Source organism: Glarea lozoyensis (genome assembly GCF_000409485.1).
Source record: "Glarea lozoyensis ATCC 20868 chromosome Unknown GLAREA12, whole genome shotgun sequence".
NCBI classification, from domain to species: domain Eukaryota; kingdom Fungi; phylum Ascomycota; class Leotiomycetes; order Helotiales; family Helotiaceae; genus Glarea; species Glarea lozoyensis.
The window spans coordinates 1072256-1093566 of record NW_007360986.1 but is presented as its reverse complement, the minus strand read 5'-3'; the positions used below and the strand labels follow the sequence as shown (position 1 = coordinate 1093566).

The 21311-nt window shown below is 47.8% G+C and overlaps 6 protein-coding genes across 6 annotated transcripts; 3 read left to right on the top strand and 3 right to left on the bottom strand.

Moving 5' to 3' along the window:
- Nucleotides 1-1966: 1966 nt before the first annotated feature.
- Nucleotides 1967-5096, top strand: GLAREA_10790 (Protein kinase-like (PK-like); the record flags this gene model as incomplete). Its single annotated transcript, XM_008079890.1, has 3 exons — nucleotides 1967-2861; nucleotides 2907-3004; nucleotides 3051-5096. The coding sequence occupies 3 exons, from the start codon at nucleotides 1967-1969 to the stop codon at nucleotides 5094-5096; spliced, it is 3039 nt and encodes a 1012-aa protein (XP_008078081.1).
- A 1496-nt stretch (nucleotides 5097-6592) lies between these two features.
- On the bottom strand, nucleotides 6593-9670 carry GLAREA_10789 (Zn-dependent exopeptidase; the record flags this gene model as incomplete). The annotated part of the gene is made up of 1 exon (XM_008079889.1): nucleotides 6593-9670. One exon carries the CDS (start codon nucleotides 9668-9670, stop codon nucleotides 6593-6595), a length of 3078 nt encoding a protein of 1025 aa, XP_008078080.1.
- Nucleotides 9671-10475: 805 nt separating this feature from the next.
- On the top strand, nucleotides 10476-11882 carry GLAREA_10788 (uncharacterized protein; the record flags this gene model as incomplete). Its single annotated transcript, XM_008079888.1, has 2 exons — nucleotides 10476-11017; nucleotides 11066-11882. 2 exons carry the CDS (start codon nucleotides 10476-10478, stop codon nucleotides 11880-11882), a joined length of 1359 nt encoding a protein of 452 aa, XP_008078079.1.
- Nucleotides 11883-12227: 345 nt separating this feature from the next.
- Nucleotides 12228-12953, bottom strand: GLAREA_10787 (S-adenosyl-L-methionine-dependent methyltransferase; the record flags this gene model as incomplete). Its single annotated transcript, XM_008079887.1, has 1 exon — nucleotides 12228-12953. The coding sequence occupies one exon, from the start codon at nucleotides 12951-12953 to the stop codon at nucleotides 12228-12230; it is 726 nt and encodes a 241-aa protein (XP_008078078.1).
- Nucleotides 12954-13694: 741 nt separating this feature from the next.
- Nucleotides 13695-15007, bottom strand: GLAREA_10786 (uncharacterized protein; the record flags this gene model as incomplete). The annotated part of the gene is made up of 2 exons (XM_008079886.1): nucleotides 13695-14288; nucleotides 14348-15007. The coding sequence occupies 2 exons, from the start codon at nucleotides 15005-15007 to the stop codon at nucleotides 13695-13697; spliced, it is 1254 nt and encodes a 417-aa protein (XP_008078077.1).
- A 3879-nt stretch (nucleotides 15008-18886) lies between these two features.
- Nucleotides 18887-20693, top strand: GLAREA_10785 (uncharacterized protein; the record flags this gene model as incomplete). The annotated part of the gene is made up of 5 exons (XM_008079885.1): nucleotides 18887-18992; nucleotides 19043-19578; nucleotides 19630-19866; nucleotides 19920-20254; nucleotides 20303-20693. 5 exons carry the CDS (start codon nucleotides 18887-18889, stop codon nucleotides 20691-20693), a joined length of 1605 nt encoding a protein of 534 aa, XP_008078076.1.
- Between the last annotated feature and the right edge of the window lie 618 nt (nucleotides 20694-21311).

The following is a 21311-nucleotide window of genomic DNA, read 5'->3' as shown; positions in this document are numbered from 1 at the left end:
GCGCGGGAATAGGAATGCGAATGCGGTCAAGTCTACTTCTGGTCAAGGAAGTCGCGACATAGGGCTATTAAGCTTTGTTCACCAGCTGTCAATTATTGAGGGTCAGCCTTGTTTGCGTGGTGTGGACGAGGCTGCGAATGCTAGTGGCTGAATGCGATGCGATGCGCGAGGTGAAGATGAGTTATGGTATGGGTGACAGTGTTTACCTGGAAAATAAGGCGTGCACTGAGGCAGGATAGGCAGGATTCCTTGTGTGGGCGGACGAACCAGCGTTCGTGGCCGTGGCCGTGGCAAAAGACCGGTTCGGGTGTGGGTAGGTGAAAGGGTCCGTATGGGCGTATGGTGTCTGGCTTCTCAGCAAGCAGGCGCGATCCTCTTGTAATTATAGAGAAATCGCTGCTGGCAAGTCGTGGCCCACGCGCTAGCATAAGCGAACCCACATCCCTGTTGGCGCCACATTTGCGAGAGAAACTCCTTTCTGTGGACGCCGTGGACAGGGGTGGAGTCGATGAATTGAATGAGAATTCCGTTTGAAGATATCACTTGGAGAGGGTGGCATTCACTTGGAATAGATTTACCAACTGAGATGCGTTTTTCGATGTGGCCACGTCGGGGTGATCATGTAGATAAGCAGAGACCTATTCAGTGTCTAACACTATTTCTTAGCCCGGAATGTCCGGTCTGCACCCAGTCCTCTGGCACACGTCTCAAAGTCTCCAAGCAGCAACTTCGCTTTGGCAATAAGCATTGATCCTTACAACCCTAACACGTCGTAAGAAGCGGAAAGGGACGGTACATGTATCTTTGCGATCCGGATTATTGCATGCAAGAGACGGGCATTTTCTTAATTTTTTTATCAAGTTTTATCAAGTTTATGAATCCTTCTTAGCATGCAAAAATCACCCTAAAAGTCCCACTACACCGGTTAGACCTGATGTAATTTGTCGATCCCGCGTCGTCTTTAAACTTAGTCCAGCCGCACTGGACGACCGGGTTGGAGAAGGATGCAACTTTTGTTTTGGACTACCATCATGGCAATTCGACAAGTCGCCATTTGTGCGACCGCACATGATTCACTATATAAATCGATGCCTGTTCGATTACTCTTACATGACGTCGGCTTGTCTAGATTTTCAGCCAGTGAAAATAATTACTTTAGGTACATTGTAGTACTTTGTATGTTGCCTAGAAATTATACTCAGTCGCTGCTTCAAGCCAGTGGAAGCCTTGCGAGACGGGTGCACTTATTAGCTTATAATAGCGTTGACCGTATAATCTTCACCAAATGAGTTGTTTTTGGCATATTCAACGATAACCGCGCATATTTCCTGGTAGATCCGCCTGGGATGAGTGTTGACTGCTGCTCCTGTCGTAATTCCTCGTCAAACGAGGCTGTGGTTGGTGCCTCCGTCTCGACTAACAAGCAAACATGTGTCGATGAGTTTTGATGTGACAGACATAAATCTTTAGCAAGAGAAATCTTTGGAAACGTCTTTGCGACGTTCTAACTACAACAAATCTGATACTAAACTGGAGTATCTCAAGGTAGAACTGTGAGTCCTCTTCAAGAGATAAACACTATCCTTATATTGCTTCCTCTCAAAAGGACAACAATACAAATTCACAAGTCTGGACTCTGGCCTGCCTCAGCCCGACTGCCACTGCCACTGCATCTCCCCAGAAGCCGCTTCGCATTCTAGTCCGCATCCGGCCCTAGCGTACGAGGCGGAACCAGCTCCACAGCCGAACTGAACGGCCAACCTGAAGCCTTCCCGAGCCTTGAACATCAACCGCATTGCAACAGGTTGCTCGGAGATCCCTTTACGAGCTTCACGATTTACGCATTTTCATACTTCTCTACCGTCGGTATCGCATCTCTCGACGCTCTCGTTCCCACCCATCCAATGCGGTGATCAATTCCTCCCCCGCCCCTCCAACTTCTCCCTCTCGCTACTCTCCTCACATAATGGCATTCAACGGCGGCATGTCTGCTCCAGCACATCGACCGGCGGTGTTTGGGGGTTCAGCGCATCCGGCAGACCCCTCAGCGCCCGCAGGCACCTTCGCGCCGGGGACCAAGATTCAGGTCGGAAACCACAAGGTGGTGATTCAAAAGTACTTTTCCGAAGGGGGGTTCGCCCATGTCTACCTGGTCAAGATGCCCAAGCCGATCGATGGGACGGACATTGCTATTCTCAAGAGAGTCGCGGTACCGGACAAGGAAAACCTGGCGAATATGCGAACGGAGGTTGAGACGATGAAGAAACTCAAAGGGCACCGGCCGATTGTCACTTACTACGATTCGCACGCATCTCAGTTACAAGGTGGGGGTTACGAGGTGTTTTTGCTCATGGAGTTCTGCAATGGAGGTGGTCTTATTGATTTTATGAACACTCGATTGCAGAATCGATTGACGGAACCCGAGATCTTGAAGATCTTTTCCGACGTGGCAGAGGGCGTGGCTTGTATGCACTACCTCAGACCGCCATTACTACATCGCGATTTAAAGGTTGAGAATGTTCTCATATCATCTACCGGAAGTTCGAAACGTTTCAAGCTCTGCGATTTTGGATCAACCGCGCCACCGAGACCTGCCGCCACGACAGCGGGCGAATGTCGTTTGATAGAGGATGATGTTCAGAAACATACTACGCTACAGTACAGAAGTCCGGAGATGGTTGATGTATACCGCAAATTGCCAATCGACGAGAAGTCGGATATCTGGGCCCTAGGTGTTCTTTTGTATAAGCTGTGCTATTACACCACGCCATTTGAAGCCCAAGGGCAACTTGCCATTCTAAACGCGAGCTTCAAATTTCCGCATTATCCCCCATTTTCCGACAAGTTAAAGAAACTCATAGGTAGGTTTCATGTCGATTGGCTCACACATGTACTAATTTTCTAAGCTTCCATGTTGAAGGAGAACCCAAAATCTCGCCCAAACATTTATCAAGCATTACGTGAAGCTTGTCTGATGCAGGGCATTGAGGTTCCCATTCAAGATGTATGTAAAATCTGTAAACGCAAAATAATGGAGCTTACATTCGTAGATTTATGCCGGACGAACACAGTCAGAATCACGGCGGAACCAACAGTTACCATCACCAGAAGCACATGTAGCCTCGCCACCAACCGTGGGAGCAGTATTCTCTCCCCCAGCACAAGCGCAGCAAGTTATTCCAGATGTTGTGCCCATGAGAAGGGGCAGGCCAACAGCGGGAGGCTCCAGCCATGTTCCGAAGCCTAGTCCATCCCCAATGCGGGGTACCACCAGTGACCCGTTTGCTGCTCTCGATTCAAAGTCACCTACGATTCAAGTTGACGACATCTCATCCAGATTCCCAAGCTTGGATCAATTTTCTTTGCTCCATGATGGAGGCAAATTCGACTTTGAAGCCAACTCGCCCGCGAAACCAGCACCTTCTCGTGATATTAGCCAGCGGGTCACCGAGAAATTGGCTGATGATGCATTTGCTATGCCACCGCCGGCCAAAGCATCAACACCAAATGCTGCTACCAATGCAGCTGCCAGTGCTGTATCTCGTGCGCAGAAGATTATTTCCAAAAACCCAGAGTTGCAATCAGCCGCCTCACCTCAAACTGTATATCAACCAACACCAACTCGTCCACAAGCATCTTCATCATATGTTTCTCAAGGAACAATGACCAATCCAACATCCCCTCCATCTTCATTTCCCGCTCACTTTAATCCTTCCCCTGTTCACAGATTCAAACCTTCAGACCATCACAGATCTACAAGTCTCCCTCGAAATCAGGAGTCCAAACCAAAACCTCAACAATACTTGCATCCTGAGAATCAGAGTACCCCAACAGCGACACTTCCTCAACGACCTGGTCACACAAGACATGCGTCTTCATCACGTCCATCATTGGAAGGTGGCAGACCGACCGCTGATCAGCTGGATCCAATAACGAGGACAAAATCTAGCAACTCGAGACCTCGGCCCGCAAGTACATATCTGGAATCAAACATGGACTTTTTACGAGAAAAAGAAGCAGGTGGTCGATCATCCATGGATATGAGGAGAACAACGTCAAAGACGGGTGAAGTTGCAGTCGAAGATCAAAGTTCGGATGAGGAGACAAATATTGAATCGAATGTGGATTTCCTCAAGGCTATGGAGGACACTGAGTCTTCCAAAAAAGACCACCACCATCGGCGGAGTAGTTCCTCGAACAAGCATTCAAAACGGTCAAGCTTGCCCTCATTATCCGGTACAAAGAATCTGCTGGCTGGGAAGTTTGGAGATGCCTTTAAACGATTCGAAAGTAACACCAATGCACCACCGGGACCTCGAACGCCCAGCCCACTGCATGACCTCGATCGAAGAGATCTCACGCCAATCGCTGGATCTGAAGCGACGGATGGCCGCAGTGATGATGGGTATGCAGTCGAAGACATGGAGGGAATGGCACCAGAACAGCGGCGCGAAGCAGAGCGCCGAAGACTATCGATGGAAGAACGACGTGTCGCTAATGCAGCTGCCGAATACCGTAGACGTCTAGCTGAAAGAGGTCCATCAACAGCACCTAAATCCATCGGCGGTGTGTCACGCGCCGCCAGTATCCAGAACAAAGTCAAGAATCTCCTCGATGAAAACTCACAAGCCTCACCCAAAAAGACAGCAGAAGGCTACGGGCGGTTCACCGATCCAGGAAGCCCCCAGAGACTCGACCACTCCGTCACCTCACCCGCAAACCCATACCCCCGCCCCGCCGTCTCCCGCAAGCCCATCCTCCCAGGCACGCCCATTCATCCCCGCACCATGCCCACAACATCCGATCTCAGCTACCCGAAACCCCGACCCCAACCTCCCTCCTCCGCTCCCCCTACCATGTCCAAACCAAGCACCCTCTCCCGGCCTAACGCTCCTCCTAAACCCACACACCTTAATAGCGCAACCACAGGCAGCGGCATAGTGCGTGCAGCCTCCCCACCCAAGAGGGTGGAAGCTAGACCTGATATGAGTGCGCAGGAAAAGGAAGATTATCTGCTGGATTTCAGTAAGAGGTTTCCTAGTTTGAGTGGGATTGAGATGGTGGAGACGGATTTGGGGAGGGGGAGGGATGTGTAGTCCTCTTGGCCAAGTATGAGTCTCTGGATGTGAGAGTAGCATTTGAAAGGGATTCTTTGTGGTTATCCCGAATGGGGAGCATGATTGGATGAAGGGAGATGTGCATATAGATGTTTGGGGTTTTACATAGATGAGATGAGATGAAAGATGGGTGACGAGTTGAAAGGCGTAGATGTCATGCCTACATGATAGGAATTTATCCAATTGAAATATTATGGACTTAACCTGCCTACCTACTATCTCCATGAAATCCCTCTACACTACACTAAAAATCCCGAATGAAAATACCCTGATACAATTCAATGGATGTTCTACAAGAAGTATACGAACTTCGTCCCATACGTCTCAAACAGTCCTAAAAATCAGACTACTCAGGCACTTACCCTCCCGCAAACCTAGTGACCAAATATCTACGAATCGCCTCACCACTCACGTACATACACCCATTTCTCACGCTCACTGACACAACAGTTATTATTGTTAATCGACCAGACTTAATGTGCACATACCCAGCCCCTTGGGGTGTTTGTGTCCCTTATGCGCTGCTGCTGTTTCTCCCTTTCAAGTATCGTGTCGTATCATTCCGAGATCACAGCGTTCGATTTCACATACATATCCACAGATACCTGCCTCATCTAGGCAAAGAAAAAAGAAAAAGAAAAAAGAAGCGCGCCCTGTCTCTCTCGTGGCACATACGACATCCATAGGCATTTATACTCTTCTGTCAAGTTTTATTGTGAGATGAGCAGTGTAAGCAACGAGTAGAGTAGAGTAGAGTAGAGTAGAGTAGAGTAGAGTAGAGTAGAGTAGAGTAGTAACTCCTCCCCATCCTCTCCCCAACCCAACAATCACCTCCTCACAACCTCCTCTCCTCTCCTCTCCTCTCCTCATACCACTCACAATAATTCGCGTAAATTAACTAACATATTACCAAGGAAAAGGGTAATCCATCCGACGCCGAATAACCAATCAGCTGATTTACCCTCCTCATACTAATCGACCGCCATCTTACAGACTTAACTATCAAAAAGCGCCAAGAAAAACAAAGACGTATACATTAGTCTCAGAAATATCCCTTCCATTCTTACACTACAAAAACTACCCTTTTTGAAGAGGGGTATTAGAATTTAAATGACTTGGACGAATCATAAGGGGCGGTGCTGACTACTCACTCTATTCAAGGAGGTGGTCTACTACCTATACTCTACCCTACTCTACTCACGCTACTCACGCTACTCATGATTAGATTGAGTATTCCTTTCTTCCGCTGGAGATGAGTAGGATCGTTCAATTTCATATGTATTCAGGGGTATGTAAGTAAGCAAGTAATGCATCAGCGTCCTCAACTAGGTAAAAAGCGTGGCCTCTCCCTCTCTTATCACGTCCGTCATGTCATGTAATCAATCATACTAATACACCCACGACCCTCATAACCCGTACCCTTCAAACCCACGTCACTCATTACAACCTACCCCCAAACCAAACTGTAACACAAACTAAACAACAAACCTCTTCCCCCCCTCCACAAGCCCATCCATCAATTTAACAACACTAGTCCACTCAGGTGAAAACCTCTCCACCTCATCCAACGCCGGAATAACCCCCCTCTCATTAAAATCACTCCACATGCACACCACGCGTCCGCTCCTACCCTCCTCGCCCTTCCGTCTATTATCGCTAACCGGCCACTCGACATCGACCTTCCAGCTGCGATTCCAGTCGCGGTGCCAGAGTTTGATCTGATCACTACCTGATTCGGGCACGTCGGCCCATTTATCGTTGTTTTGGGCTGCGCCTTGGACTTTGAATTCAGAGAAGGGGTCGTCGAAGCGAATGACGCAGGCTTTGCTTTCGCGGGCGGAGATCTGGAATGTTGCTTTGTTCTCACCGGGGACGCGGGTTATATTGTAGGAGAGCCAGTCTTGGTAACCTTTCTCTGGAGGCACGCCAGGAGTCACATTGTTGACTACGTTCGGTGCAGGACCGTTGTAGGAACAAAATGTCAGACCGTCGCGGATATCTGGTCGGGTGGTGCAAGATATCTCTTGACCTGCCGCGGATGGTACGGTGGAAATGATCTCTCGAATATATGTCTCAAGGCCGGCGATGGTGACTTGATTGATACCAGTGTCAAGATCAACCGTCTGTTGAAAGTAGGCCTTGTAGCGATTTTGACCAGAGAAGGGGAAAGCTGTGAGGTTGTAGACAAGAGTACCAATGAAGACCAGGAATAGAAAGTTTGGAATCTGGTGAGTGATTCGGTGAGCGAAAGGCGCCACTGGTAGAAGTGCGAAGATCGAGAATAAAGCCACCACGAGGTATGGAAGTAAAAGAGGGCCTCCATCTGTGCCCGTCTGACAAAGCGCTGTGACAAGAAGGAACCCTACTTGGCCAACAACGATAAGGTTGAATGGCCCAAGAATCAAGAATTGAATAAGCCACGTCCAGGACGGAAGCCTAGCAGACCATTGCTGCTCTTCACCAAATGCATGATTGCCTTTCTCGTGGAATTCATCATGAGCGCCATCATTGTTGTCTGGGAGTGGTCTTCGGTAGGCACGAGAAAAGGTGGGCCCAATCGAAGAACGATGGCTTTCGCCGCTACCGACAAGAGGAGTCTCTTCTGTGGCTTCTTCTGGTGCCTCCGGATTTTCGTTGATACCATCATTCCCCAGGAGTCCTTCCGACCCGGGCAGAACATCAAGCCCATTTCTGATCTCGTGTTCGTCGTGTGCTTGATCAACAACCGAGCTTTTTGTTGGCAGGGCAAACATCTCGACCAAACTAATGAAGTTGGCAAGAAATATCGATGCAACATAAAATACAAATATGTAGCCACTGCTAATATGGAATCGGTCCTCGTAAACAGTAGCTGCAACCAGCACAGCCCATCCGATCAAGAACATCCACAAGAGAGCGTAACCACGGTGTAGTGCAGAGGGCCTGACAAAGTTGGCACCTGCCATGAGGAACCAATACACACAGAAGAACAAACTGGAAGACATCGTCCAAACTGCATATTGTGAGGAGTAGATGATCAGTGGGTTATACTTCACAACCAAGAAGGCGGCGCCAACGGTAACTGCTCCAGCTGCGATGAGAGCTATTGGGAACCTAGATGCACCCCGCCAGCCTTTCAAAGAGACCGCCTCACTCTCATGGCCAACTGGTTTGACTGATCCAGTGAAGAAGTAGAATTTGTCCTTCTTAACCAGGACGAATATGACAAGTAGTAAGATAAGTGGAGAAGCGATCAATAGTGTTAATGACCACGCGAAAAGTGTTCGAAGGGCGAAAACGGCAAAAAAGCTGCCGAATAGATCGAACCAAACTCCGTCAGATCCACGGCCGTTTTTGACTTTTCCATTTGCACCATCCCCACGAGGACCGGTAAATGTACTGCTGACATCCGATGTCAGATATCTCATAGTTTCCACGGAAGCCGATAGCATGTGCCATAGAGAGTCCTTGGAAGTATGCTTCGTGTCATCCTGATTGGTGTGATATCTAGCTCTTGGTTCCCAAAAGGCAACATCAAGTCCACGATAACCTTCGGCGCGGAAGATAACATAGTCCGTCTCACTTCTAACAAATCCCAACGAGAACCCATCGGCGCTGACGACAGTTCCAAAGGGGTGACGGGACGATGCATAAGCACGAGTGACTTCTGTGTCTGTGCTACGGAAAAGGGTAGCTCGACCTCCCGCTCCGGCACCTTCAAGGTTCAGGAAAGTATGAACGAACTTAGCCATCGGATGGGACAGAAAAGCTTTCGCTCCATAAAGCCCATCCTCTTCACCGTTGTTGAACAAGGCGACCACACCCTTCTTGGGCGTATTTCCAGGAGTGGTAAAGTATTTGATAAGCTGCAATGCCGTGATAACACCAACACCATCATCAGTAGCTCCAAAACCAGTTGAAACGCTGTCGAAATGAGCGTTGACCATTACACCACCTCTACCATGCATTTTGAGCGAGCGAAAGTCAGACGTATTCCACCACTTTCCTTCCTCGTCTTCCGTGCCCCGTATGTACACAATGACATTGCTTCCTTCGAAATATGTACTTATTCCGTTTCGTCTGCCGCTGGCACCGATTCTCGTGAGGGCGGTACTCGTGTAATTCGCTTGAAGATCGTTGAAGATTGTCACTGCAGGAACAGCAGCTCGCTTTCGCACTCGCTCGACCGCAGGTTCAAAGGTGCCAGACTCAGGTTGATATGTCCTCTCCTCCGTACCCATCAACGCGGCATCAACTTGCTTGGTGCCCCCACTACTGGTCTCTGAATCCCAACTGACATGGTTACTGTCCAATATGCTTTCCACTCTCTGCATAATCCAATTTCGTATTTCATCGTTCCTCCTGCTGTTGAAAGGGTGGTAGCCATCGGTCAACTGTGTAAGGTCGAGCCAGGCTTCGGTAAGGTTGAGTCCGCGATAGAGCGTAGGGTCTGAGGGAGCGGAAGGGACGGTTTCGTGTACGATGAGGAGAGGAATGAAGACTCCCAGATACACTATGACAGTAACAAAGGTCACTGCCATAGGTACGAATGAAAATGGCGCGGGGCACTTCATTGTGGAGGTTTGAGAGCTAGTTGTAGCTCATCGAAGACTGCGTAATCAGCAAGCCATTGAACGAAGGTGGGCTTGTCTGTTTCCGGGAAGAATCCTTTGCACGGAATGAAATCCTAGAATATGATGCTCAGTTGCGGTTGCCGTCAATAAAAAATAACTCTGATAGATAGTAAGGTGGATAGGCGCGAGGGTCTTGTCTTGGTGTTCAATGTCGACGTCGGCCGAGCTTCCAAGGCATGACGCGGGGTGCATTCTGGAGCTCCATTTCCCTGCCAACAGCCGACTCTATTGACTTCAATTTTCCAAATAGAGTAGATAACTATCTTATATTCTGAATTCACATTAAACTATCCTATATGATTAAAGCTGATTTTAGAGAACCTTGATTGTAATGTACATTCAAATATTCAATGACGATGGTCATTTGAAGGTCTCGAGCCGAGGCAGACAGGGGTAATTTACCTGAAGTTTTCTCTGCTACTCCAACTTCTCCTTTGAGTACATGCTACCTCGATTGATATCTCACAGTATTTCACCGGCACTAAACTTGCTATCCAGAAGAGCCATTCCTCGATGCCAACAAAAAGGCGTTCTTTTCGAAATTGATAGGATGTTGGATATCCGAACGGTATCGGTTTAGGTGGTAGGCTGGGAGCCTAAAACAACAACAGCTTATTATGTGGCTATGCCATACCGCATCTCCTTTCCAGGTTTCCAGTGAATGTGGATAAATTTCTTGAAGAGAGGCTTTCCAGGAAATCGAATGTTTCTCCTGCTTCCAATACTCAACTAAAATTTAACCACCATGGATCTATATATCGAGGCTTCAACACCGACTGAGACAGGTCCAATTCCAACATACACAATAGACCTTGATCTCCCGTCTCGCCAGCGCTATGTGCAGCTCGCAACAGACTTCGGTCCCAAAATGCGTGCTCTAGTTCCCTTACTTGATGAGGTGTTAGAGTGGCTACTTCCATTCAAGGCCCTCCGTCTTTTGTTCAAATATCTCGCATCGATCTTGCTACGACGAGTACATTCGGAAGAAGAGACAGAAGAGCTGAGAGGTATGTGTGATGTTACTGGGGTAGACATGTTTGTCTTTGTTGCCGTAAATGTGTTGCTTGACTCTATGCTGGGTTGTACTAGTGGAGCTGTTTTGGTTGAAGAAGATGGGCCGAGGCCTCCGACAATGATGCATTTTAGGACGCTAGATTGGGGAATGGATGGGTTGAGAAATCTACTTGTTACTTTGGAGTTTGTGAGATCAAAATCTCCTGAGCCCAAGAAGGTTATCGCGAGGTCAATTACATATGCTGGCTTCGTAGGCGTGTTGACCGGAGTCAGGTTTGTTTTCGCACTTATGCAACAGTATTTGGGCTAAACTTTTTCTAGAAAAGACCTCTCGGTATCTTTCAACTTTCGTGGGGTTCATAGATGTTCAAGTGCGCGTCTTCGCTATCACCAACTTCTTGTTCTCTTAGGCTTCCGTCCCTCAATAGCCTCATACCTCCGCAAGACTATGTTCCCAGAAGACCCTTCTGTCACGCTGGCCACAATTAGTTCAGGCTTGCAAAAAATAACGTCTTCGCCATGTTACATAATACTGTGTTCCGGTACGCAAACTGACGTGATAGAACGCGATCTCGTCACCTCACGGATCCGAAGCGATGATCAATTCATCGTCCATACAAACCACGACGAAACGATACCTTCTGTGTCTGTTTCGTCGATGGATGTCATAAAACCGGAGGCCCTTTATGTAGTAGCCGCCCTAAAAGAGTTCATGGAAGACTCCAAACATCGCGCGGTTTGTTTTGCTGATAGGTGGGCTGCTCTCAAGGGTTTGCGCGAAAACGCAATTAGCCAAGTAGAAAATGATTCGAAGCCAAAAGAAAACAAGATAAGTATGTCGATAGAACTTTTGGTGGAATGGGTAAAAACCTATCCCACTATGAATGAATGCTCGCATTTTGGTTGCATCTTGGATCCAAGCACTGGGACAGTCAAGATGTTGGAGAGGGAAGGGTTCGGTGATCCAGAGGACGTGACCGATGAAGATTCGGAGGATGATGAAGACGAGAATGAGGACGAAGACGAAGATCAAGATCAAGATAGAGTTGAAAAGGAGAATGCAGATGAAGTTGTAGATGAAAGGAAAGGTGATGATGATGAATATGTAGATGAAAGCGAGGGTAAGGATCAAGACTAGTAGATGTGGGCCGGAAATGGCACTAAAGTTCGTAAACTTGACCTTGCTTCATTAGGATCAACCAGATTTGTGTTTATCTTCTTGTCATATTAGGACCTACCCTCCTCTATACATGAGTAGTAGATTCATTCAGCTCTTGATGCTATGTTGTTGACTACGACCACTTTCTAGTCCTCGGCTCTTCAGTAGCACGACCAACAGCAATCCACAACCCACTCGTCTCCCTGACTACGCCTTTCTTCGCAAATCCTTTCCACACCTCCCTGAACATCTCCCGTGCCTCCTGCTGTCGTTCTTCACTCAACTGCTCGAACCATTTCGGCCTACTTTCCCCACAGTCCAGGACTAGATCTGCCTCATCAACACTCCATTCCCCTCTTTCTTCCACCGCCCAAGCACTTTAGTTCTCGCCGGTAACGTCCGCATTAAGTCTCTATCATCGTGGTCCACCGTTGCAACGTCTGTCTCCAACCCAGCCTCATCCAATAGCTTTCCCAAGCTATCAGGCGTCTTGATCCATCTTCTATCGCCCATCATACTCAGTCCCAAGCTGGGGAAAATCTCACTCAGAGCTCGGAGCCTAAGCATCGCACTCGTCGTGGGAACATCAACAACCAATCTACCACTTGGTTTTAAATAACTCGCCCAATGCTTCATCAAATCACCAAGCTTCTCAGCCGGGAACAAAACAAGCGCTGAACAAATCGTTACAATATCAAAGCTATATTGCAAACCGTCCAACTTCGGAATCGAGCTCAAATCTCCGATATCACCCTCCACAAACTCCACTCTCCTATCACCTTTGCTCCTTGCAACCTCTAACATACCTCTTGAGACATCAACGCCAATGATTCTTTGCCCCTTGTGAAAGTTTCCATGCTCATCAACGACATGCGGCAGCATCGCAGATGTTACAAGACCAGTCCCGCACGCAAGATCTAAAATGGAATCGTTTTGAACTGGTTTCGCGTATTCGACGAATAGATTGGCGAGATTGGTGTGATAAGGGGTGTGGCCATCGTAAGTCGCTGCTCGAGAATCATAATGGGCTGCTATAGAGACGGTCGTCATAATAATGCGTGGGAATGTTCGGGGAGTTTCCTTGAGGATAATGGCTTGCGAAATAATAGCAGGTCAAATATTATGAGGCACTAATGATAAGGAAAAACCTTCAACAACGCGTTTAATTATAACATTGCAAATAAGCGCGAGACAGCGGGAGATCGTCACGATGTAAGATGAAATGTCTCGATCGTGGCGTGACGTGGCACGACGGGTTGCCTCGTGGTTCTCGAAAGAGCAATGATGGACATGGAGAACGGGGAGGTGGTAGCCAACCAGAATATTTCACGATCTTAGAACCAACAAGGGCAAATTATACTATGTAGAATCTTAGAATATATATATATATATATATATATCGTGTCAGACGTGACGTGTCGTGAGTATTATAGTACTAATATACAAGAATAAAAATTAAAAGCTATAAAAATCCAGCTTATTTTTCTTTCCCCCCAGTTTCCCATGGAATCGAATATATCCACCCCAACCAGACACAAAGTCTTTTACATCGATTCAAAATTACCGCTTTCATATGACATGAGAGCGCGTTGAAGATGTGTTTATGCGTTGCGCCGTGTCCCAAAATCCTAATATCAAAAAAGCCGTGGGGGTATGTAGACGCCTGCCCAAAAACAAATCCCAGAATCAAATATCAAACACCAAATGTTGCACCCGCTTCTATATTTCAAAATCCAAATGTCCCGTATATACGCTTCGAAGTCCTCAAAAGATATCAAAAGTAAAGTCCCATCAGAGCAGTAGACTGCCCACTGCGAGTACCAATGCGATTAAGCCGTAATTCTGACCCACAACGGCGATTGTAGAGGCGCTAGAAGATACGGCAGCGGCGAGACTGGTGTTGGTAAAGGTAGGCCCGCAGTTGACGTTGACTTGCATGGCTGCATTTACGTAGTCTGATGAGAGTGCACTCGTTCGATCAGACGTTGCGGCGGAGTACACGGCCATGGTGTTTTGAAGACATGAATTGCAAGTCGGTCGACTGCCACCTGGAAGACTGATATTTAGGGGTAGATAGTAGAGGTAGTTGTCGGCTGGGTTGCTGGCATTGGTGATTGCTTCGGCGAAGCAGTAGGATTTGGTGTTTTGATTTTTGAGGCATGTTGCTGTGTATAAAGGTTTGTAGGCGAGGAGGCCGAGACGTGCTTGGTTGACGAGAGGGTTTCCGGCGGCCATGTCGCTTGAGCAGGCTGATGTCGAGGTGATGTTGCTTGCGAATGCAGACATCACTCTATCGCATGTTGTGACATTCGCACTACAGGATGCATCCAGGACTTGTGTAATGCGGACAAGCTGTTTCTGTGCTTGGAAAAATGACATGGAGTTCTAGGAGTATCGGTTAGTTTTCCCAGTGCTGAAGATTTATAATTTGGTAGGTGACTTACTTGGAGCAATACAGAAATCGGCAAGCATGAGGTGAAGGTAGAGTTTTGGAGCATATTAGCCATAAAGTTTGAACATGTTGCTGTGATATTTGAGTTGAAGCCAGTATCAAAGGCACTAGGTAGAGGAGAGGCGGCTTCGGTTGGTACCGCTATTAGCGCTGTACTTGTCGAGGGATCTCTAGATGAAGCTGCTGCAGTTTGCGAGCCTGGAGGCGTGATTGATTTGGTGACAGTGACCGTATCAGCTGGTGCGGGAGTTACAGTGGTCGTCTTTGGTGGAGGCGCATTTTGACCTAGCTCCTGCCGCCGTCGAAGATCATCTTGCACTTGTTGCTCCGGAACAAACGCCCAGTCTAGACCTTTTGGGTGTGGTGAAAGATCAACCAATATTTGTCCCGACTTGGCTAATTGATCGAAGACTGACCCTTCGTTTTCCGCAACAACTTGTCTTGGTGCAAGCATCTCCTCATCCAGATATACAGGTGCAAACGCTGAGCAAATAGGTAGACACCATATTAATAATAAAGAAGTTATCAGAATGTAATGCGATTTCGATGGTAGCGAACGAGGACGGCGACCTTGGTTGTGAGAATTAAAATGCGACGATGACTGTCCAGAAGCTCGAGAGCTATCTCTATTATGCCGCAAGCCGTTCTCCATTATTAAACACCGGATCCGAGATTGGTATTATGTATTGTATCGGATTGGTGTCTCTATAATCGTGGTTCCAGCATTACTTGGCTTTCAACGTGGACGTATCTTGTCCTTCGATGGCTGCCACGTCCGCCACGGACCCAGCGAAAATAGAAAGTGTCTTGAGTATTCTTGTCCCCAGTTTGAAGTTCGCTCTTCCACACTAAAACGTCTTCGATCGTGTTATGCGAAATGTTCCAGATCTCGAACAACAAAGTCGATTATTCTGTCTCGGTTCTCGTGCTTCGTGAGGTAGGTTCAAGGAGCTCGATATAGCTCTGCTGATGGACAATGGCAATTCCTGGCAAAAAATAAGGATCTGATGCTAAGTGAGGAGCTTGAAACAAAGGTAAACGAATGACTGTAGTTGGATCGAGAAGAGGGTCTTCTGCCGGGATAGGCGTCGTGGTGTTGACAGCTTATATCTTGGGTGGACTGACAAAGCTATTGGGGTCGGATGGCAGTACAGGCAGAATCGAGTCGCACATTAAACCGTCATATACACTGCACATACACAACACCGATATGCGGAGCCGTAAGAGAAGCGTCCATCACGATGATGGGCACGGCGGCCATTTTGTTCAAATAACCTTGGAACCTGCCTTGTGCATTTTCCTGGGCCTGGTTACTTGGTGAGCAAGCTTGGTCAATATTGGCGGGTCTTTAGGGGTGGAAGACCCGCAAAATACAGGGGAATATAGTGGTCGTCTTTGCATCTGGTTGTCCTTGCGCCCTGGGCGTGCACACTGGCGCAAGCGAGGCCATACAGCCCCCTTTTTGCCGGACGTTGGTCGCCCTCTTGCGCCTAATTCAAAGTATTGAACGCCACGAGTCTTTTATGCCGCATTGAACCAGGAAGACGATATCATCTTAGGCCTCATCGAGCCATCTGCAAGAAACTTCAACAGCCAGAAAGCAGCTGCACAGAACCATGGATGCTCCTAGTGGAACGCATAACTGATAGACTCGAAGGACTCCGCTACTCGTCAGCAGAGCACATCTCCCGAGAGATCAAGTCAAGGTTACTGCTGCAGCTACGACTTCACTGCTTGCATGCTGTCCTTTGGTTATTGCACACCAGGAAACACTTTGTACAACTATGCCGCAATCAGCCACGAGTATTCCCACTGTTGGGACATCTTCTGGCTTCGGTTCCGGAATCCGATTGCCCTCGAGCCTCGTCGGACTGTAAGCGACGTTGAACGGCGTCTTTCTCACAATGATCAGATTGCCATTTTGGGTCACAGCACCACGGAAAAGCTTCCAGATCGCCTCTGTGCCACGCGCTCTTTAGAGTCTCTACCTTGAAGACCCATAAATGAGCATCTAACAAATCCATGCCGAGATCAGAAGCGATGCACCTCCCCGAACATTAAATCTCCGTCTACTAGTTTAGATCAGGACCTTTCTGTGTCGGGCATAAAGGCTACTGTGGATCCGGCAACCTAACCTCTTAGGGAGAAATTAGACCAGAAGATTCGACTCTTCACTTTGCTAAAACGGTCGGCCGGCCAGCTTTGTTGTCGTCAACTAAAGTCAGAGACCTAGTGATAGATATCGAGGTCTTCGAACCTCTCACGACGCCAGATTTCTCTCTTTCTGTGACTTGTGGACGTATCCGGTCTGCCGGAGAGAAGACGTTGAGTTTGACACATCAGATACTCCGTATCAGCGCGTCCACTTGACTGAAACTTGATCGACCCCAAGTTCCCAAGCTCTCCTCTGTTTCCAACAGTGGTAAACTGCGGATGGCATCAAACACGATTTCGTTGTCTTACCCGGCCTGTGACCAAACGCTTCCGAAGACTCGTTTGAAAGAAAGTAGGAAGCCGATGGAGATGAGGTCCCGGCTGGATGGTCTGGTCATCTATTCTCTCATCCAAGATTGTCTAACACTTCTTCCTCCCTTTACCACCTTTTGACGCGAGCAAGTATGAGTGAATGTCTGCCATTGTCTGGGCAGTCAGATCGTGGTCTCTCACGGAAGCTTTCGGTACCCGACATTAGCACCAACTTTGTTCTGCATGCGGCCCGCGTGGTGTAAGTTTATATGACTCCACTCCTGAAGCCTCTTCATGCGGCTATCCATTCGTTCCTGTCTTTGAGGTTGTAGCAGACGTCAAGATACGCACACTCATCTAACTCATTCGCACAATTATGCACATTTTCCCCAAGTCTAGACTCTAGACGCTTGGATCGTCAAAAGAAATCCCACCGCCCTTCACGTGACCTCTGCAATCCTCTGTTCCACCATCCCCTACGAGTACTTCGCGACGTACCATTTTCCTAAATCGAGTTACCAACAGCATTCCATCAATTGCACCGCCATACTGTTTTCGATTCTCAGTCTCCAGGCCACTCATCTCACTTAATACAAGAAAGAAGGATTCAACAGTCAGACGCGACTCTGCAAGGTAATCACAAGGAACGACGCCCCAATTCTGACGGTGCCAAAATCTCACCCCATCGCGCCCTTTCGCGTTGCGATACGAATAGCAGAGCATCAGCGATATGGCCAACACGCCACCGTTCCTGGAGCAAGGCCAGTTCAATCGCCTCCAAAGATAAGATTTCGTCCTCCAACATTGCTGTGATGATGAGTTGACCGGAATCCTCAACGGTAGGACTCAGTATGGTTCACGACATTCTGTCCTGTAGGGGCCTAGAAGAGACACTTTGGTTGCAGATGACTAGCAATTGTCTGTCCAGATAAAGCATGCTTTTGTGCTCTTTCCTCCATTCTGGACTTCCTGTCTCCTATACTTCATTCCCAATCAACATTTTTCAGCCTACACAATCCACCAAATTTGGAGAGGCTATCAGATGCGAGTGCGTCGTGTCTCCATACTCTGTACCACTGTTGCTATATTGCTTTTCGTACTTGGGATCTCTACCCTTGTGGTGCCACCTGCATCACCTCCAATGCCTTTCTGGGTACCGTTGTGTTGGGTGTTGCGAAATTGGATGTTGGATTTTGAATGTTGGTGCAAGCAAAGTCACCTGTGTGGGACTGTGGATGATTTAGAGTTAATCTCTGTCGTACCAATTGCATGTCCGTGGGGGCTATCTATCCAAGATTGGCTCATGTTACTGGACATAATCTATCCTGAAAAGGGTCTTGGACAAGGAGGTTGATGAATATTGTCAAAATCTGGGTTTCTGAAATCTTTCTCATCCAGACGAGACAATGTATTGTCACCATTTCTCAATCCTGGATAACGTTGCGATCGATACCAGATCGCGAATCAGGTTGAACCTGCATATACACATGTTTCCTCCAGTGGACGAGTAATAAGTTTGACGCGTCACGTGCTCATACATCATTCGTTCAAGAAGGTCCCGTCTTTCTCAATTCTAGAAGCACACAAGAACAATGGAATCTATGCATCATATGTACTGAAGGTTTTATTCAAGGATTCTTTCCGTGGCATACTCTTCGATACGACTAAGCCGCTCTTAGCCTCCCGTCTGGCTGGGTTTTGGAAAATTTGGACCCAAAATTTTACGAGAGATTTTCACTTAGGGAGCACGACATCGACTTAAGTTGTCGCGTAGTGGGGCAAACCACAAGATATATCATCACTCTCACGGTTTTTCAGTACAATACGGCCATGCGCGATCCATATTCTCTTGGAACTTCTCGGCTCCTTCTGCATTTTGTTCATTGCGTGCTTCGCCCATGTATATGAGAACATTGCCAAATCTGTGATGAACCACTCTGCAGTTTGATAAATAGGTGCTATAAGGAGTGAGGATAGGTTCTAATTACACGCGATATCTTCTTGTCCAGATTTTCAGGAGAAGTCCGATTTTACAGCCCTGTGCTAGACTTCGACAGCAGCCACAATGTCGGCCTTTAAATCTGGCCATGTCAATGAGACAGTTGGAAGCTCTTACAGCAACTCGGGTTCTGAACACAAACATGTTAGTGCAGAAGAAGCACTCGATCATGGTAATTGTTTCCATAGAAATGACGCATTCCATGATTCTGACTGCTGGCAGAAGGTGCAGAACAATACGCCACAAGCGACGAACGTCGCGAGATTGGATTCATCTCAGCTGTGTTCCTCATTTTCAACCGTATGGTCGGCACGGGAATTTTCGCAACTCCTTCCGCTATTCTCTCTCTCTCCGGATCCGTTGGGCTGTCACTTTTCATTTGGGTTGCTGGTATGATCATTGCATACAGTGGCCTGGCTGTTTACATGGAATTCGGTACCACCATCCCTAGAAATGGGGGAGAGAAGAACTACCTCGAGTACGTCTACCGCAAACCAAAATTTCTGGTGACAGCTATGTACGCAGGATACGTAGTGCTGCTTGGTTGGGCCGGTAGTAATAGCGTCGTCTTCGGGGAGTATATTCTTAACGCCGCCGAGGTCGAGGTTACACGATGGAACCAGAGAGGTGTTGGATTGGCCTGCATCACAAGCGCCTTTCTCATCCACGGCCTAGCATTGAAATGGGGTTTAAGGCTTCAGAACTTCCTGGGTGTCATCAAGCTGCTTATTTTGCTCCTGATAATTGTCTGTGGATTCGTAAGCCTAACTCTACGCTATACCTGTGTGCCAAATAACTGACCTCAATAGGTTGCACTTGGTGGCCATCTCAAAATTGATAAACCTGACAACTTCACAAACGCGTTTGAAGGAACCACGGGTAGTGCATATGGTGTAGTGACGGCACTTTACAATGTCATTTGGTCCTACATTGGATACAGCAATGCCAACTATGCTCTTTCGGAAACTAAGGACCCCGTCAAGACACTTAAGCGCGCAGCTCCAGCAGCTCTCGCACTTGTCAGTGTACTTTACATGCTCGTGAACGTAAGTTACTCCTCATCCACCAACAATCTCCGTAGAGATCTAACGCATGCCAGATTGCATACTTTGCCGCCGTCCCAAAAGAAGAAATCATCTCTTCTGGACGCATTCTAGCCGCCTCCTTCTTCCGCAACATATTCGGATCTCGCGCCGAACGGGTCCTTTCAGTCTTCGTCGCGCTCTCAGCCTTCGGAAACGTCCTGTCAGTCATCTTCTCTCAGGGCCGTCTAGTTCAAGAAATAGGTCGTGAAGGTATCCTTCCATTCAGTAGATTATGGGCATCCAACAAACCCTTTAACGCGCCCTTTATGGGTCTCTTTGAGCATTGGCTTGTCAGTGTGATTATCATGCTTGCACCACCACCTGGAGATGCTTACAATTTCATCCTCAAGTAAGTCCCTTCAATTATTGCTTGTATTGCTACTGACATTCTTTCTAGTGTAATCTCATACCCCCTGGCCGTAATCAACGTCTTCGTGGCTGGCGCCCTCATCCACCTCTACCTCCACCCCTTCTCCATCCACCGCAACCCACAACAGTGGACACCACCCTTTAAAGCCACTCTCCCCGTCGCCGTCTTCTTCCTCCTGTCCAACATCTACCTGGTCATTGCCCCATTCATCCCTCCTACCGACGGCCAAAACGTCTACGAACATCTCCCTTATTATCTTCACTGTCTGGTTGGTATTGGAATCTTCGTCGCTGGTGCGGTGTACTGGGTTATTTGGGCGCAAATCTTGCCGAGGATTGGAGGATATGAACTTGTTAGGGAGACTATTGTTGAGAGAGATGGTTGGGGTAGAGTGGAGTTTGTGAAGAGGAGGGTTTAGCTGATGATGACATGGAGTAGGAGGTTTTAATTTTTGCTCGGCTGATTAGGGTAATATTTGGCTGAAACTCATATACCAAAACCATGCTCCGTAGTGTACATATGGAACGTAAACGGATTGTCTCTCTAAACACCATTTTCATGCAGCCCTAGTTGCATGTCATATTGCAGATGATACCGTTCGATCGTCTCAATTCGGTTGACCGTTTACTCAAAAGTCATGTATAAACGTTAGCAACATCGACGCATACACCATGGTTCGAAGGCGCAACACCAATGACGTATAAGCGACACTCCTCAGCCGTGTAAGTGCCTGGCACGGTGGCTTCTGCCTAACTCTAAAGCCTGCATTGGAGCAGCGAGCTTGCTCGGATTTTTGCCAAATTTGAGTTTATTTCATGCCAGAGCGTGTGATTTCGAGCAGCAATGTTTGTTCTGCTATGAACTAGTGAAGATAAAGCTCTTCAAGCATCTAAAAGCTGGCTGGTGATCAATGTAACTCCCCTTTCAGGATATGCAAGTGCTTCGATTGTTTGGCCGAATTACAAAAACCGAGCAAATATGTCGGCGACACCAGTGAGGTCACAAAAGACAAGTTGCAGATCGAAGTGGCTGAGCC